Here is a 19,142-nt window from a genome sequence, read left to right on the forward strand (position 1 = left end):
CTCTGTGTTATTGGATGTCAGGCAGGAGCTAAAGAGAAGGGACAGAGGAAAAGGGAGACAGAGAGAGGTAGCTGGGTTACACCATGTGACCCCGCCAGCTGTTGCTTTATGCTGGTGGGAGAAAAAGAGAGGGAGGTGAGAGGCAGAAACGGGAGAATGAGGGAGGGAGGGGTCAGGAGCTTTCCGGCACACAATGTGACTGGTGACAATCCCTTCTGCAGAGAGAGAGAGAGAGAGAGAGAGAGAGAGAGAGAGAGAGAGAGAGAGAGAGAGAGGCAGCAGGGGATGAACACACATGCACAGGCAGGGATGTGAAGAGTGAGCTCACACACACCTCTCCTGATTCAGCGGAACAGATTTATTCGTCACCTCTCTCGGCAGCCTCATGCAGCGAGCCGGCTGCAAAGCACAAGACAATCCCAAACGCAGCAGCACCTGCCCCGTCCGTCAACCCATCTGTCTGTCTGTCTGCGCCGATTAACGGCTCTGTTACAACTCTGACTGCGTGCTTACTGGCATCTACTGCGTGTGAGAGGCGGCGGGGGGGACACACGACATCCAGAGAGACGAGCAGCGAATAATAATAATAATAATGGGGAAACTAAAAAGCGACGACTGCATTGAGGATGGGCCGATGGATAAACTGCGGGACAAATAGATAACCCCCCCCCCCCCCCAAAAAAAAAACTCCGTTTCCGCATCTCTACCTTGGGACCCCCCTGCAGGGAGATGTTATTCATTATGGGATAGATGCACAGGTCTGCCCATTGCCATGGATACCAGCACGCGAAAATTCACAGTGCGGAGATGGTTTTCTATCTATCTGAAGAACAAGGCGGCAAGGAACAAGAACAACACTGGCTTCTGTCAACTAGAGGTTAGTCAAGCTGTTTAGACCCCCCCCCCCCAGGAGCAGTACAAACTTCTATCAACTAGAGATTTGTACATGTGTGTGTGAATCTGCACATGCTGGAAGGGGATTGCATCACAGTTGCACCATGTGTGTTTTTGGGTGAATATTAAGGCCATGACAGCAGCCGTCTCATTTCAACAGTCGATGAGGATGAGTGTGAAAGGTCTGTGTGCATATGGGAATGGGTGTGGGAAGAATGGGTGTTATTTGGTTTGTTGTGGCGCCGTTAAGGAGATTGCAGCATTGTTACAGCTGCTCCTCTGCCCGTCTGACAATCATTTAAAAAACAGAGGAACAGACAGACACTGTGTTTTGACTCAGAGAGAGAGAGAGAGAGAGAGAGAGAGAGAGAGAGAGAGAGAGAGAGAGAGAGAGAGAGAGAGAGAGAGAGAGAGAGAGAGACAAGCTACATGGAAATACAGTCGGAGAGACAAAAACGCTAATAGGCAAACAAGCAGCCAGGCAGGCAGGTTGATAGATAAATGGATAGAGACAGATTGATTCAGTGGACGGCCACAGCAGTGGAGGTCTATTTATAGCCCAAACAAACCAGCGGGGAAGAGAGAGAGAGGCAGTCTGCTGTTTGTAGCACATCTACCTGTTTGTTTGAGATATAAATAGATACCCTCCCTTCCTCTGGTCTCTGTTGTTGTGACTGTGTGCTGACGAATCATCTTGACATCTATCTACCTGTTTGTATGATTGTTAGTCTATCTGGCTGGTAACTGTCTGTCTGCTTGTGTTTGTTTACCTGTGTGTCTGACTGTCCACATCTGTAACATGATGCTTTGATGCTCCATGTGAAGATCTCTTTCACTTCCTTCCCCTTCATGGGAGGGTCAGAGTTCAGGGTCAGCTATAGCTCAGCATCCCAGAAGTTGGTACTGAGGCCTTGATCCTGTTTCCTTCTGGTTGATGCATATCACCCCTGTTGCCCTGTTTAAAGAATAAAACAGCAATTAATCATATGGAGCAAATCACTACTGCACTACACTGTATAGGTTGAAACTATCCAGCATGTTACACTTCAAGCCAATCAGTGAAATCACAGCAGGTGATTGATGTTGAAAAACTACATTAAGATAGTTTTGCTTTGTTTGTGTGAAAAGAGCTTCTTTGTCCTTAAACCCCAAATGTTGTGTACTCACTAATTTGATACAGTTTCACAAACATTTGGGCCTCAGATTAGAAGTAGAGCATTTTGTGCATTTGCACAAATTTAGGTAAAGATTGAGACAAAGCAAGTGTAAAATACTGTGATTAACAAAATCGACTGATATCACTGACTGCGTGTTGTTGGGTCTGTGAGGTCAGAAGTTGGTATGCAGGTTTCTTTCCACCCTTGATCTCTCCATTACTGAAAAAGGAATTGCCAATCCTTTTACTTGTTTCCAATATTAATATTTTCATATTTAATGACATTTTTAGAATCATATGTAATTTTCTTGATACAAGTATATTGATCTAGACATTCTAACCAAATTTCAACAAGTTGTTGATACAAGGGAAACTGGAAACATTTGTCAGATATTTAATCCACACAAAAGTATACAAAACCATGTGGTTATATCATATAAACTATACATTTATTAATGTATCAGAAAACATGCATCATTGTAATATATACATCGATATTGAAATATGAAATGACCTATATCATAATAGAAGATGTTGGCCATTCTGCCTGGAACAACTGGAAATATTTTTCTCTGGTAGTTAAACAATTAAGCTCTAGTGCTGAATTTGAGACTCAATAACTTGCTTTGCTAAACGCAAACAAACGTGCTGTGTTACTCACAGACAATACAACTCTCTCTACAGAGATAACCTCAAATAACTTGTCTTAGCAGAAACAGATATAAGTGACAGTTTGATTATTTTTAGCTTTATATGGACTTTGAGTCTCAGATATTACTCTAATTCCAAATAAAAGCATAAAATTGTACTGATTTAATCCTAAAGGCCTCAAAATGGTCTGACTGTGGCAGGGAACAATTCTACAAAAGAAAATAAATGAGAACTTAAATTTATAGAAATAACATATCTAGAAATTCACATGTTAGCGGTACATAAATAAAGCTTTAAACCATATTTGTTGAACTAAAATGCTGGTGTGTATGTAATTGTCTTAAAAATAAATGGAGACCTCAGGAAAGGCAGGAGCACAATAACTGAATACAAATAGATCTTATATGTGTGAATTTACAATCATTACCTTTGTAGATTATCTAACTCCTGTTAGCATTTCATACTTGATGGAAGTGGGGTGTAAAGCTCCACTTCTAAATGATAACTTAACGGAGCTACAGTATATTGTTACACTGACCAATCTAAACCGTGCCTCGGGTTGACAGTTTATCATTTGCTTCACTGAGCAGACTGAATAGGCTGAAAAAGGCAGCTTACACTATGCATCACTGCCACTGACCTCAGCCCATACCTTACAAGCAATAACATAATAGCCCATATATAACTATCTGTCTTTGTGTGTATTTAGAAGAGTGTTTTAGTTTATGTTTGGAGGCTGTCTTATCGATATGGATGTTGCATAAACAATATTTCAACTGTCATTCATCTTCATCTTTGTTTTTGTTTTCTGTCACTGTCTTTGTAAATATGTAAATAACAGACTAATAGTGGCATCTGTCTCGCATTCCTCAGGATGATAGTATCCTTAAGGAGATTGACATCAGCCATCATGTTAAGGAGGGTTGTGAGAAAGCAGACCCCTCTCAGTTCCAGCTGCTCAAAGTGCTGGGACAGGGCTCCTATGGAAAGGTACAGGATATGCATGTTAACCATAACCACACTGAGACCTGGATATCTTAAACAATTACTCATGTTAAGGGAATTCAGTGACGGGATATCAGTGATAACCCATGACACTAGGCCAAATGCTTTCTGTACTCGCAGGTCTGTCAGACCCAGCAGGTCATTACTTAAGTTAGATGCTGCAGTGGGGCAGCGCTTCTTCAGCTGTACTACATGTTTATAGTATTATACCAGTTTGGATTATCTGCAAAACTACAACTGTTTCACTAGAACATCTACACTTCAAACATTATGGCCAAAAGTATGTACACATGTGCCTATATGTATAAAGTATGTGCTTAAGTATGTGCATTTGTGTGATTGCTGAACTTCTCATTCAAAAGCTTTGGGCATTAATTAACATGCTGCTGTAATAGCCTCCACTCCTCTGGGAAGTCTTTTCAGGAGAGTCTGGAAACAGACGGGAAGGATTTTCTCCCATTCAGACACTGATGTTGGACGATAAGGACTTGCAGTCAGAGTTGTAATTCATCCCATAGGATTTGATGGGGCTGATCGGGGCTTTGTTTGGCACAATTAAGTTATTCCACACCCAAACAAGACTCATAAAAAAACATTGTTTTGTGCATAAGGATATTGTCATCTAAAACAAGGAAGAATGTTCCCCAAACTGCAGCCACAAAATCAAAAGGGCCCTATTGTGTCTGAAATATCATGCTGTTGCAGTAGAATTGGAACTGAACTGGAACCAATCTTGCTAGCCCAAACTGTGAAAAACATCCTTTACAAAGCCACCATATGCTAATGATAAGCCATTAATTTTCGATTATTTCTAGATTTGCAATATGACAACTCGTGTCACAGCTCACTAAGTTTATTTAAATCAGTAAAGGCCAAGTAAATTGTGAGTGTTACAAGACAACAGGTCTGCACATGGGGCAGAAATGAAGCCACAGCAGATGGAGGCGGGGCACATGAGGTCAGGTTGTAAAGCCACAGAGCCTGGATAGCAGGTTAGCATAGCTAGCTTATATACAGTCGGCTTAAACTGAATGTTTTATGCAAAGGGTTGGTAGCTAACTTACACTTACCTCTGCTCGGTCGCCTTCAAATTGTGTATAAGGGTGGTAGTTGCAGCCATGAATATTAGCGTCTCAAAAAGCAGCGACGGTAGATGGGCGTGGCATTAAAAAAAGATGCGTGTGTGGGTGAGCGTGTGGCGCATGCGCTGTAGTGCATTACACGTATTACAACGGTTTCTTCTGTTAGCAACACCTGAATGACGTAAATAATATACTCCCTACTACTAATGCTGCTGCTGCTGCTGCTGATGATGATGATAATGGTGATGATTCCAGGTGTTTCTGGTGAGAAAGATCAGGGGAGTGGACAGAGGGCAGCTGTATGCCATGAAGGTCTTGAAGAAAGCCACACTAAAAGGTAAATAAAATTTACTAATTAATAGGCAAAATTTCTTTGCCTATTGGAAGGCAAAGAAACAAATGTTCGTAGAGGATGCTTTTGTTGTCATGTTTATGCCTCTGTTCATTTTCAAGTAGTACTTGTAAATACTATTGTTGACCTATTTGTGTTATTGTAGCATTTAAGAATGTAATAAATTACTGAATCTTGACTTAGACACATTTCACTGAAATAACAACTTTGTTCTTTATTGGGCACAGATTAATAAGTTGTTTAAAATTAATATTGGTTATTCCCATGAATGATAAGGGAGGTATGATTGTCAGAGTTCTCAGAGTGCTCTACTTTTGAAAGGATTTTGGGTAAAAGAGGTTAGTTTGTACTTTTGATGAAGATAAACTGAATGGGATTATTGTAAACTAGGATGTACTGTAAAAGCAGGTTGAGATGCCATGTGCTGATTTAGTGTCTTTATACAAGCTTTAATCCTCTGAATCTCAAAAAGTTATGGTCTCATCCTGTCAAGGAAACAGATGCTGCAATAACACTTTCACTGTGATTATAGACTAAAGCACCATGGGATCAGCAGCACCATGGGATGGTTTAATTACATTTATACGTTTCAATTAACTTAATGCAGTTTCATAAAACATTCAGATGGTATTAGAAGCTTGGCGTGATTTATGGAGATAGGTCTGGCCTATAGCAAGACTATCTGCACGCAGATAGAAATAAGTGAATGTTATGTTATTAAAGAAATTCTTCTTGTCCCACTATTTCTTTCACAGTTCGTGATCGTGTACGGTCTAAGATGGAAAGAGACATTCTGGCAGAAGTGAATCATCCATTTATAGTTAAACTGCACTATGGTAAGTCTGACTGTCTGATGGTCTTCATTTAGGTGCTGATTTGAATATCTGTCTCTCTGAAATCACAGTGTATTCTCATATATGACAAGATTGTTTTTTAACAACAGATAACAAGATAACGTTCCGATACCCAGCTTTTATGCTAGTTGAAATACTTTATTGTAGAAGTTCCTGGTTGAATTTTGTTATTTCATTTCATATACATCTTTTCTACTTAAAATGCATCCTCAAAGTAACAGAAAATGATACAGCCACAATGCAGCAATATAGCCTCATATTACTTAATCTTGTGTGTGTGTGTGTGTGTGTGTGTGTGTGCGCGTGTGCGTGCGCGTGCGCGTGCGTGTGCGTGTGCGTAGCCTTCCAGACAGAAGGAAAACTCTATCTGATCCTAGACTTCCTCAGAGGAGGAGACCTTTTCACTCGACTGTCAAAGGAGGTAGGTTTCCTCCTCATAGACTCCCTGGTTCTTTCCCCAACGGCACTAAAAGAATTACAAGCCTTTACTTTCAAGGTCTATTATAGGCTGGATAATGTTTTTAAAGAAACGTTTTATTTAGTTTATATATTTGTTTTTACTAGCATCTACATGTCTTTATTTGTTCTAGGTAATGTTTACTGAGGAGGATGTGAAGTTCTACCTTGCAGAGTTGGCCCTGGCCTTGGACCATCTACACAGTCTGGGGATCATCTACCGGGACCTGAAACCTGAAAAGTACTATCTCATAAAGGCTCCCTTTTTTGCATACATTTATTTTTTTCCAAAATAATTTTAAAGTAGCTTTTAATGTTAATTTTTTCCTAACAGTATTCTTCTGGATGAAGAAGGACACATTAAGATAACTGGTCAGTGCAAACAATTTCTGTCATTCTATTCATCTTCATTCATGTCAGTCTTAACTTGTTCCCCTCTCTCTTTGTCTCTCTGTGTTTCAGACTTTGGATTGAGTAAGGAGGCCATTGACCATGATAAAAGAGCATATTCGTTCTGTGGAACAATAGAGTACATGGCTCCAGAGGTTGTGAACAGGAGAGGGCACACACAAAGTGCTGACTGGTGGTCATTTGGGGTACTTATGGTAAGAATTGTTTCAACTTAAAACAATCTTTGACAGCCTATTCACCATTTTTATTATTTTAATGTGCACTTGTGATCAGAGTACAAAGACACTTTTTTTACTGACTTGCAAGTTATTTCTGATCGTGCAAACAAAAACAGCAGGCACGCATTTATTATATCATTTGAGCCAAATACTCAGCTCTTACATAATGTGCCAGTTTACTGGTTTCTGAATTTGGCTTTCTTCTGGCAGTAAAGCTGCTTAATTACCGTTTCTGGCAGATTAGGTCCCATTACTTTCTGTAATCGTGCATCTGTTGGATTTTGCTTGTTTTGTTTGCTTGGTGGCTTATTTTTTTACTAATACTGAAAATGAGGTTAACATTCACTGACAGCTGACAAAAAAATACTCCCTCTGGACAATACAGATTTTTGGAATCCAGAGACAGTAGTGGAAGGATAAATTAAAACAACATTTGTGAAAAAATCCATAATTATGATTACATTTCATTCAAAACACTGTATTATATTTGGGACAAGTAAATAACATTAACAATAGTGTTGGAAAGCAGGGGCATGTCAGCAGCAGTTGCAGACTTGTTGCTGCTCATCAGGCGGTTTTAGGTTATTTGATATTACGTCAAAATTTCTGGTGTTTTGATATTTCTCATATTTTAAAAGTATCCAATCCATAATTTATGATTTTATTTCTTGTTGGACAGACTGATGTAAGATTAATCGGTCAACGCTATAGAATGAAACACAATTAACACATTTGTAAACAGTTCATACAAACAATTTGTTGTTGGATTATTTGTAAATGCATTGTGATCTATGATTATCGATTTTTGTCTTTGATCATCATTACTGGGAAAATATTAGTGTTCATGAGAGAAGTATTGGTCTGGTTGGGGGTTTTGCATGTGTAGGTGCATACAACTTTTCCTTAAGTAGTTTTGGTATGACAAGTCACTGAGATTAATTTAGGTTCTTTGTGCTTTTACAATTATTGTCATCTGTTTTCCAGTTTGAGATGTTGACAGGATCATTACCATTCCAAGGAAAAGATCGGAAGGAAACAATGGCGTTTATTCTTAAGTAAGACATATTTTAACTGTTATAATTTTATTATTAAAGCTTCTTTTATTTATTACCAAATCCTAACTTACCTCAGTGTTCATGGTTTTGTGTGTTTCGTTAGTGTCTTGTTCTTAGTTTCTATGTACTAGTTCCGTAACAGTGGTTATCTTGATATACAGTATATAGAGGATGTTACTGCATTTTGATCATACTTACGTTCTCCCCTCAAAGCTTCTAATCAGCTTCCTCTTTCCCTTTTCAAATGGATTTCTATGTTCAAAATATTCTATTATTTCAAATAATAATTAATTTCTCAGTTACGGTTCATTCAAGATAAATTGCTTATATGCACATGCTATTATCAATCGCAGAATATCCCACTATACCTGAATAAACTGAATTATAAAGTTGTTGCTTGGAAAACAAAGTTAAACTTTATCCAATACAAACAATGTTGGTGTATCACAGCACTACCAAACATCTGCATGTCTTTACATCTGTTTCTCGTCTTTATTATACAGGGCTAAGCTGGGAATGCCACAGTTCCTCAGTCCTGAAGTGCAGAGTTTACTAAGAGCGCTCTTCAAGAGGAACCCTGCTAATCGACTAGGTACTATACACATTCAACTTGGAAATTGACAGGCAAACAGCCTAAATTTGTAATTTTGAACACTTTGTTAGTTGTTCTCAGTCTTAGTTGTTAGTCTTAGTTGTTTAACACCAAATATAATATTCTACAAATCAGGTCTGTTTTGAGTTGTGAAGTATCACAATGACTTGTCTAAACTGAAGCTGCAGTCTTCTTATGTTATGCTAATAATGTTAAACATTACCATTTATGTCACAAATGTCAAAACAGCTAAACCATCATGGAGGTCCATTGAAAATTTGCCGTGTACATGCTCTTTGAATTATTTAGTTTTTAATTAATGCATGTTTGGATGTGAACAATGGCATCATTTATCAACTTGTCTGAATCTGTGTGATTGATAGGTGCAGGACCAGATGGAGTGGAGGAAATAAAAAGACATCGCTTCTTTGCATCCATAGACTGGAATGTAAATACAATTCATGAAGAATGTTCTATGGTCTGCATGATTTTAAGCTGTCCAGTACTGTTGTTTTTGCGAGGAAGGACACTATATACTTACTGGCATTATACATATGCTGTGTACACTATACTGAAAAAAGTAATCACAGACTCAGCTGGAAGTGAAACAAAGTTGACTTGTTAACACTGCTAGAGACAGTGAGAACAGATCTTGCATCGTATGCAAGAATGTCAGCCACAATTGTGGTAAAGGTCTGTAAATGAATACCCTGTTCGACTACCAACAACTACACCTGGTTGTTCACACTTACTGTATATCGACTTTATGTGTACAGTTGTTCCATGTAAGGATGTTGCGGGAAAAAAAGTTATTTCAGTATCATCTGACAAAGGTACTGGTTTCTCGGAAGTTCCACTTCTGAGATGCACTACTCAGATTAGTGGCCTGTGTTAAATTTAAAAACATATATTATAAGAACAACACATCTAAATCACTTTGTGGTAACTGTAGTTTTTGCATAAAAAATCTGCAGCTGTTCGCCCACTTCCTCTAAACTTACCCACAATCATGAGTCAGGATTTTCTATTGCTTTGTAGCAAAATCTCTAACTTCCCTGTCTGCCTGTCTTGCCCAACTTTATTGTAATTCATCCTCTTATCTGTAACAGCCTTTCTCACAGAAAGTTGGCTCATGCGCACATGTTCTGGCTGCAGACATTACCTGTGCTATCACAATGTAACCTTGACATCCACTCCTTGAAATTCATTCAAATGTACACACTCTTGCTTAAAACTTCTATTTACAGTGCCTGGGTTATATGTGAGTAACATTCATCCTGCAGAAGCCTTCTGCTGCATACCATAACAAGAGCAGTTAAAAGCAACTCAAGCAATGCACTTCTTTAACTACTGTATATCCTATACAGGCTACTTTTTGTTGTAAGCAATGATATTCACAATAACAGACAACACACACAAGAAGTGTGAACAGGGCGTTCCTTAATATGTGAGCCTTGGTTACATTGTTGCACCCATTCCTCTTTATCACAGATGTTCAGAAGGCTTGTGACTCTTGTTTATCCGCTGTTGCGAGTAGTGATGCTCTCATTTCGAACAAAATCCACTATTATCAGCTTTACGTGCCCACTAATCTCTGCCCTCACCACCGGCTCTCACTGTACTCCTCGCTACATAACTACCTACTAGCCTCTGCCAAACACCACATTTTCCCATTTACAGATGGTGTTGCTGGCTTGATGTGACAAGCTATCAATAAGAGGCTTACGTTCTCCTACACACTATGCTAATTAGAACCTTGTGCAGTAATAGGCATAGTGCTTTACTCCATCAGAATCTTGGTTGACTTTTTCTCTGTGATCTTTTATTCATGTTTTCATCTTTGATAAAACGGACTAAATCTGCAACCTCAACTTCACAGAGAATGTTGATTATAAATCAAATAGCAAGTAGGAGTGTGCATTAGTCTCACCACAGATACTTGTTCCAATGCTGGTGTCCTTTGTTAGGTATTTAATGTGATATTACTCAAGAGAGACCCTGCCAGACTGTTGTTGACACTGCAATGGTGACATCTGCAGGCCATAGTAAATAATACACGTTAGGTAATAAAGATACAGTATGTGCATACTCTGTGTACTCATATATAATGGGCAGTTTTCACTTGGCATCACATTACATATGATATGGGTGTTCTTTTTGATCACTTTGACTTTTGATTATCCACGAGTTGAGGCCAAGCTTTATTTTCCAATCCAATATTCTTCTTATTGCGTGTGCTCTATTCTTTGTGCTCCACATTACATCTAAAAATCAGGCTGTGCCATTGCTGACTCAGTACATGTTTACATTAATACTTGCTTTACTGTAGAATTAGTTTGCTTTGAGATGTGAAACAAACTTGAGTGGGACGTAAATATTTAATTTAACTGCTGTGGAACCCGACCTTTAATTTATTGTTCATACTGGATCCAGTGACTATTAAACACAGCAATATGATGGGGGAAAAAAAACAGAGAAACACTTTTCACTACACACACCAACTGCAACATGACTTTTATAATAATTCTTATTGTGAATTTTTACTAGATTATGTGTTATTTGGTATTCAAACCAATGGTTTATGATAAATGCTGATTCTGATCGTTATTGTTGTTTCCTGTAGAAGTTGTACAGGAAGGAAATGAGGCCTCCATTCAAACCGACAGTTGGAAGACCTGAAGACACTTTCCATTTTGACCCCGAGTTCACCTCCAGAACACCCACTGGTAACTGAGACCCACAAACACATAAACATACATATTTATATACCAATCAAATAAATACATGGGTCTATTTGTCAGGTTTATTCATTTCAATTGTACATACAATTTCCATCCATTTGAGTCGAGTAATTCTATCATAAATCAAAACGTACCATTAATGTAATTAAAGCAAATAAAACTGAGATGAATAGACTAGAAAAAAACGTTATATGTATTTCAAAATGTTGATGTTCCCAATTGGATGTAAATTCGTAATAACAACATCAAGTTCAAGTATTGTGAGCACATGTTTTTATCTGTCTGTCTTTTCCTATATCCAGATTCTCCCGGCATCGCTCCCAGCGCAAACACACACCAGCTGTTTCGTGGCTTCAGCTTTGTTGCAACAAATCAAAGTCAGGAGCCTAGCATTGCTACGGTAGCACCTTCTCGTCAGGAGGTGAACAACATCTATCCCATAGCAAAGGTACGTGCCTTTAAGAAAGCAGTTCATGCCATATCTACACATCAACTTTAAATAACAACCTTGCACATTGATTGGATAACAAGTTAACTATGTAAATAAATCACTGACTTGATCATTGTTTTATGAGTTAACTAGCAGACTGGATGATTAAGTAATTGGCTATTTAATTATGCTGACCCTCATAAATCCTGCTCAACTAATACTACAGCAACTGACTGCTGAAGCAATGCAATTCTTCTCACACCCAATATATGACTGATACATTTGACTATGACAGATATATGAAATATAATAGAAGCGTGTGTGTCTGTCTGATTGTCTGTGTTCCCTGCAGCACCTCCAAGGGGACGTGGCCTTCAGAGATGTTTATGAGCTCAAGGAGGAAATTGGACAGACAGCAACTTCTGTCTGCAGAAGTTGTCTGCACAGAGTTACTGCTGTGGAGTATTCAGTGAAGGTACTTTTACTATAACTTATTTAGATATACAACATTATGATATCAACATTATATTATATTCAAAGTATTTTTGAACATACATCAAAAGCATTTGCAGCGTTTGTCCTAGCATTTCATAGCACAGTTTGACCTAAAACAAGTCTGAATCCAACCAACAAATGTAATTACATATGTATAAAGTGAGCTATTGGTGCATTGTGGGAAAGGTTGGGATTATTAAATGAAACCACTCAAACAACATGCTTTGTGCATCCTGGTTATTTAGAGGTTTGCAATTGTATGTCTTTCTAAACATATCCTGTCGCTTCTGTTTTTGTGTCAGATCATTGAAAGAGCCAGAAAAGATCCATCAGAGGAGATTGAGATCCTGTTAAGATACGGACAGCATCCAAATATTATTACCCTGAAGGATGTAAGTGGAACACCCACTCCTGACACATTTTTTTCTTCAACAGCCATGTTAAAAGAGCTTCTTCAGCATCTTTACAACAGGATATAATATGGGTGGGGGAAAAAGTCAAAACAGCATAGTATTTGCAATATTTTGTATGGCAATATTGTATCGATACCTGGAAGCCTAATATCAATCTTTTATTATACAAACTATTAATATTGCAATTACTAATTAAACTTTATGATAATAATTGCTTTTTCTGCTTGACTGACAAACCCATTTTGCTGCAATAAAAATGACTGAAGTGAGATGAACCGAATCAAACTGTAACTTATTAGATAAAACAGATATTGACAAACTGTATAATTTGCAGTTGAAAAAAGTAATAAATCGCAATATATGTTATTGCACCATATCGCAAAATGTTTAAAATCACAATAAGATTGCATCGTGACACAAGTATTGTGATATTGTATTGTGTGGCTTCTGGTGATTCTAACTTCCTGTGTTTGTGCTTTAACCATCAGGTGTATGACGACGGCCAATGTGTGTACCTGGTACAAGATTTACTAAGAGGAGACGAGCTGCTGGACAGAGCTCTGACAGTGCCTAACTTTACAGAGAGAGATGCGTCAGACATCATCTGCACACTGACCAAGACTGTGGAATATTTACACTCGCAGGGGGTAAAAATATTTGTTGAAACCTTTGACACAAGACTTCTTTACATCATTATTTTGTATTCACCTAATTGCAACATTCTGTATGGTTTTGAGCAACCATTGTATCATATGTTAACTTCCTTACTGTTCCAGATCATGATTGCGTTTTTGTCTGTGTGTGTGTGTGTGTGTGTGTGTGTGTGTGTGTGTGTGTGTGTGTGTGTGTGTGTGTGTGTCTTTCTCGTTTTTTCAGGTCGTGCATCGAGACCTGAAGCCTAGTAACATTCGCTATTCTGATGACAGTGGACTCCCAGAATCCATCAGGATATGTGATTTTGGTTTTGCCAAGCAGCTCAGGGCAGAGAATGGCTTGTTGATGACTCCCTGTTACACAGCTACATTCATGGCTCCTGAGGTACTGTATATCAGTAATCATAATAGGAAGTCTCTAATATCTCACCAACACTTATGAAACAAATTAAACTACAAAACAGCTATCAAAAATACATTTAAAAATAATCATTCACAGGAAAAAAAGGACATAATGAATTGTTAAAATGTGTTTGTGTGTATGCAGGTTTTGAAGAAGCAGGGTTATGATGCAGCCTGTGACATCTGGAGCCTGGGGATCCTGCTCTACACCATGATAGCTGGGTCAGTTTAAAGTTTAAAACACATGCAATGTTTTCTGTTAATGCTCCTCCTGCTGCTGGATACAAAATGTGTTCTAAATAAACTACCCTGGAAAGTGTCTTTAGGTCTTTTAACATCTCTACATTGTGCTTTTACTGTCTCTAGATTTAATAATGTCAGAGGGTTTTTTCACACCAGTTGTAGAGTTCACCCAGATTTTGAATTGCTTTTATTCTTATTGGCCCAGCTTCAGTCCGTTTGCCAGCAGCTTTGAGGACACAGCAGAGGAAATTCTGGCTCAAATCGGCAGTGGAAAATTCATTATCACAGGAGGGAACTGGGACCTGGTATCAGACGCTGCCAAGGTTCTACTTTTTCCTTTTTTTGGAGAATTAGATACATATAAAATAGTTGTGTTGCTGTCTAAATAAACTAATATCACCTATGCATATGTTTAACAGGAAATTGTGATGAAGATGCTGCACGTGGACCCTCACCAGCGCCTGACTGCCCCACAGGTACTATTAGTCCATAATATGACTTGGTATGCTTTATTAGATGGCTGCTACTTTAAGTCCCATTGATATTGTTTTTCGTCCTAATAGTTTTTACTTTAGTATCGATTATTTCTAATCTTTTAATAAGAAACATTATTAAAATAAAGGAACAGTGTGCAGGATTTAAGGGGGGTTATTAGCAGAAATATAATATAATATTCATATCTATCTTTTTATTAGTGTACAATCACCTTGTTAGCTGAGCCGGTTATATCTACATAGGCAGCAGGTCCTCTTCAAGTCTGCCGTGTTGCACCACCATGTTTCTATAGCCCAGAATGGACCGAACACTGGCTCTAGACAGGGCCTTTTGCGTTTTCAGGTTACCTGAAGGCCACTGTTGTTCTCAGACATGCTTTGAAAGGGAGGGGTGAGCAGAGGGGTATTCAGTTGGATGCAATCATCTGCAATGTCTCTATGCCACCAAATTCTACACACTGCTCATTTAAGAGCAGTTTTTGAAAAATGCATCAGGAAATCATTTTTAATGCCCATTAGGTTCTTCGTCATCCCTGGATTGTAGACAGAGACCAGCTCTCTGACAGAGCTCTCACCAGACAAGATGCTCTTACTGTTAAGGTCAGTACATGCGTGGATGTGTGTATACAGTAAATATAATCAGAATATCAGTTATTATATTACATCCTCATTGTAAGATAATTTATTCAAGATTTACTTGTCAAATGCTTTTCACTGAGTGTGTAACACGTCTGAAAGTTTGCATGTGTCATTATTTCTGTTGCCCTCAATAACTGAGCTCGAACTGTTCTTATTACATGAGTTCATGTCAGCATCAGCAAAATGTATAATGCAAAAAACTGCAATTGGTTCTCTGTCTTTCCAGCAGGTGGTGCTGTCTGCCACTTATTTAGTTGCATGACAGATTAGACCAGTATTAATATGTAATGACGTCGTCTCCTTTTATTCCACCAGGGGGCACTGTCTGCCACCTACTCAGCTCTGAAGCGCTGTGCTCCTGCTCCAGTATTGGAGCCTGTTCAGTCCTCCAGCCTCGCTCAACGGCGAGGGATGAAGAAACTGGGGAGTCCCAAAGTGAATTCAGACCCCAAAGAAAAGGAAAAGCCTCAACAATCTGAATGAAACTCAAAAGAAATTTAAAATAGACCCACATAATTGAAGAAGACATATCCTTTTTGAAAAACATAAACCTTGTTACAAAGTGCTCCTAGGCCTATAAAAAATAAATGTAGCAGGTTTTCGAAATCTTGTCGCAAAGGGGACTAAGTCTAATTACCTATAACAATGAAGCAGTCCACAAGCACAGGTATCAGGACTAGCTTCAGTTCACTTAATTTAAAGTGTACATTTTAAACCTTTTCAATTAGGATGTAACATTCATCATGCACACCTGTGACTCTTATTTGATCAAAACCCAATGGCTTGAAGAAGTTGACTATTATTACCCTAAAATCATAATCATCATCTAAATCCTGAGCACAGAGGGTTTCATTCAATCAAGCAGAAGCTTTGTCCAATCCCTCAGTTGTCCTGTGGGTATTATAAGCTCTGTTTGACAGTTGGCCTTACTTTCAATTGGTTGAAAAACATTTATCTAGATTTTATTTTCTCATTCAAATGTTGAGCCTGACTCTCAGACAACATTTATCATAGTTTGGTGATGGCTATTAAAATGTAAAACCAAATAAAAAAACACATGCATGTTGGTCATACATGTTAGAATTAGAATTGTAATGCAATACACGCAGACAAACCAAAGCTACCTAAGCTCCAACCACTGAAAGTGGGACAAATTAGTCCGGACACCAAATTCAGAAAAAGCAGTATTCAGTGCCACAAACAACATGCCAAGTAGTCGATTTACTTTAGGTTTCATATTTAGCACATACATGTATGTCCCAAGGAGTACATGTCATACATTAATACAGTCTTCCATAGTCATTGCTCTAACATATATCCAACTATAGATATGTTAAATCATCATCATCTAACAATAGATATAGGTTACAGTAACATGTATTTGAATGAGGTACTCTCACTCTGATTATAACATGTTTCCTACAATCGATCCTCTGAATTCTACAGAGTTATGCATGTTAAAAATGTAAATATCCTACCAAAGGGAATTATTAAGTTAACAATGCCATTGAAGTCTTATTGTCAATAATATGTTTAATAATTGTACTCTATGTATTGTTGTCTTCCATGAATACAGCCTTTGACTATTGTAAAATGTATTGTTAAATGTATCACTACTGCACTTCCCAGATCAGATGGAACAGTGAGCTATGAAGGTATTTATGTTGAACGTAGTTTGTTGTGTTTTTCCATAACATATTCAAAATGTTATTTGGCTTAGGAGAAGTCATAGAGGCAGGAAAGCAAGGAGAGCATCATATCGCTCTTTGGTAAATGTCACACTCATAGCAAAACTCTGCAGGCTATATTACTTTGAAATATTAACTCAGCAATCAGTGTGATAAATCATCTTTCAGTGTGTGCTTGAGTGTGTCAAGTAGCTGCCAGTACACCTCTGTTTGTGTCTGTAAGCTAACATGTTTGAGAACCACTGTGTCAGAGGATTGTATATAGGTCTACTGTCTATTGCTGCCCTGATTGTATCTAATAAGATGTACAATCGCAAATACGAGGTAAGACTGAACAGGGTGTTTTGCAGACATGAGTAGCAGACTTTGTGTTGTACAATTGCAGTGTTGTACAATTTACCAGTAGGAATGTAGATTATGATGCTCCACAACAATACACATACTTACTGGTCAGACGTAAGATGAAACATATTGTCACGTGTAACCAATAAGCACTGTAGCAAAGAAACAGTAATTCTGTACATATTATGTTTGCTGATCCCAAGGCTGTATGTGTTGTGACATATTGAACAACTGTGAGTGGTGGAGCTGGGACTGATGCAACTGTGAGGATTCAGATAAGGTTGTAGATATTGTGTTGTTCAAGGTAAAGCTGTAAATATTGTTTACTAATTTAGATTGTACATATAGTGTGGTACAACTATTGGCAAGCAGTACGACTGTATATATTGTGTTTGCAGGTATATAGAGATTGTACATATTATTTTGTCCATTGCTATCCATTGCTCAGAGTGTACATACTGTCTATACCTGGCCAATCACTGAACTTATTGGCTAGAATGCCAAAGTTTTACAAATAAAGAAAAACAACAGAAACTGCACTGAAATTTGCAGATTTTTTAAATATTTGTTTTGTTCCTGCATGTGTAAATGCAATTGAGCCATCACACATTTGTATTATTTAACTGTGCTTTTCCTTCTCTGACATGTCAAAATGCTGTCTGTGAAAAAGATCTATAAGTACAGTGCAATATTTAACATTGCATCTCCAGACCTCTGAAAAGAGTAACACTATTGCACAATTTTTGCTTCACTTTGCTTAAATCTCAAACTGAGAACTGAGCTAACAAGATGTATTCAAGGCTGTTTGAGCGTTGTAAACGATTAATTATGAGGGGTGATATGAGGCGGGAAAAGGTACTGGTAGGCAGCCAGGAACAGATAGTAGACAAAGACATGTAGCTCTAAAATGCACTTGCGTATAACAAATAAATCAATCTTACAAATTCTGCAAGTACATTAACAGTCTGTCAAATTGTATGCATTAAAATGCATACAAGAGCATGACTAAATTATTTTGCTTTGTCTTCCCATAGAGTGAAATGTAATATAGTTTTAGGCGGTGAAAGTTCAGTTACTCTAACTTACTCTCTATCCATGATAATGTGGCAGCAAGCCACTAGATGGCAACCAATCATAACCTGTGCTCTCACTCTCTTTCTCTCTCTCTCTCTCTCTCTCTCTCTCTCTCTCTCTCTCTCTCTCTCTCTCTTTCTCTCTCTTTCTATTTCTTACCAGAAGTTGTCCCTTTGGAGCCTTAATCCCCCAAAAAAGAAGCAAGGAACCCTTTAATTTATATCAACCACCAGGCTCACTCTCTGTTCCATAAAAGCTTTTAGCAGGCGCTGAGCTGATGTGTCAGGTGGGTGTGGCAGGCTCATCAGCTCTGACATTTAAGTGCAGTAGTGCTCAGAGCAAAAGGGATTGGAGGATATGAGTAGATACAGATGACAAGCCCCCCTGCGAAGATGATTGCAGTGGAGTGACAAGAGGAGACCAAACAACAGATAGAGGAAGGAGAAGGTGTCGGGAGGGGAGAGATGAAAGGCAAAAGAAAGAAAAAGAGCTTTGAGAAACAATAACTCAACCCAACAATTACAGCATTGTCAGAATTTATATTAGCTTTCATAATGGAAGAACTTTAAAATGTATTTCCTCATGTTATTAAAACTCAGTATAATGTAATTTATATTCTGTTGCAAGTTAATACTGCCACACTTGTGTAGCTTCAACAAATCATTTAATCTTACTTTGACATACAATCAGATAGTTCTAGTTTTAGTTTTTGGTCTTTAGTCTTCCTAAAAAATGAGCACATGCAACTGAAATGAATTAAATAATGAGTAGGAAACCCAGTTTGCACCTGGCTGCCCTTTAA

At 38.2% G+C, this 19,142-nt stretch overlaps 2 protein-coding genes across 3 annotated transcripts in view; one reads left to right on the forward strand and one right to left on the reverse strand.

Moving 5' to 3' along the window:
- myom2b (myomesin 2b) overlaps window positions 1-1,802 on the reverse strand; it is a 41,940-nt gene extending 40,138 nt beyond the window's left edge. Inside the window, exon 1 of the mRNA XM_068730274.1 lies at window positions 1,665-1,802. Within this exon, the coding sequence (XP_068586375.1) occupies window positions 1,665-1,745 (81 nt within the window). The 5' untranslated portion in view covers window positions 1,746-1,802. The remainder of the gene's footprint in view (window positions 1-1,664) is intronic.
- rps6ka2 (ribosomal protein S6 kinase, polypeptide 2) lies at window positions 295-17,815 on the forward strand. Of its 2 annotated transcripts, XM_068730276.1 has the most exons (22): window positions 295-877; window positions 3,575-3,691; window positions 5,044-5,125; window positions 5,896-5,976; window positions 6,336-6,415; window positions 6,585-6,691; window positions 6,785-6,822; window positions 6,913-7,055; window positions 8,064-8,134; window positions 8,638-8,726; window positions 9,110-9,174; window positions 11,350-11,452; window positions 11,770-11,915; window positions 12,250-12,372; window positions 12,695-12,784; window positions 13,294-13,452; window positions 13,682-13,843; window positions 14,006-14,082; window positions 14,309-14,426; window positions 14,523-14,579; window positions 15,117-15,197; window positions 15,552-17,815. In XM_068730276.1, exons 1-22 carry the CDS (start codon window positions 773-775, stop codon window positions 15,717-15,719), a joined length of 2,262 nt encoding a protein of 753 aa, XP_068586377.1. In that variant the 5' UTR covers window positions 295-772; the 3' UTR covers window positions 15,720-17,815. The 2 variants fall into 2 exon arrangements, with proteins under 2 accessions (XP_068586377.1, XP_068586378.1); XM_068730277.1 differs by lacking the exon at window positions 3,575-3,691.
- The last annotated feature ends 1,327 nt before the right edge of the window (window positions 17,816-19,142 follow it).

This window comes from Cebidichthys violaceus, unplaced genomic scaffold (assembly GCF_023349555.1).
Source record: "Cebidichthys violaceus isolate CVI_PGR_0920_01 unplaced genomic scaffold, fCebVio1.0.p SCAF_5, whole genome shotgun sequence".
Taxonomy (NCBI): domain Eukaryota; kingdom Metazoa; phylum Chordata; class Actinopteri; order Perciformes; family Stichaeidae; genus Cebidichthys; species Cebidichthys violaceus.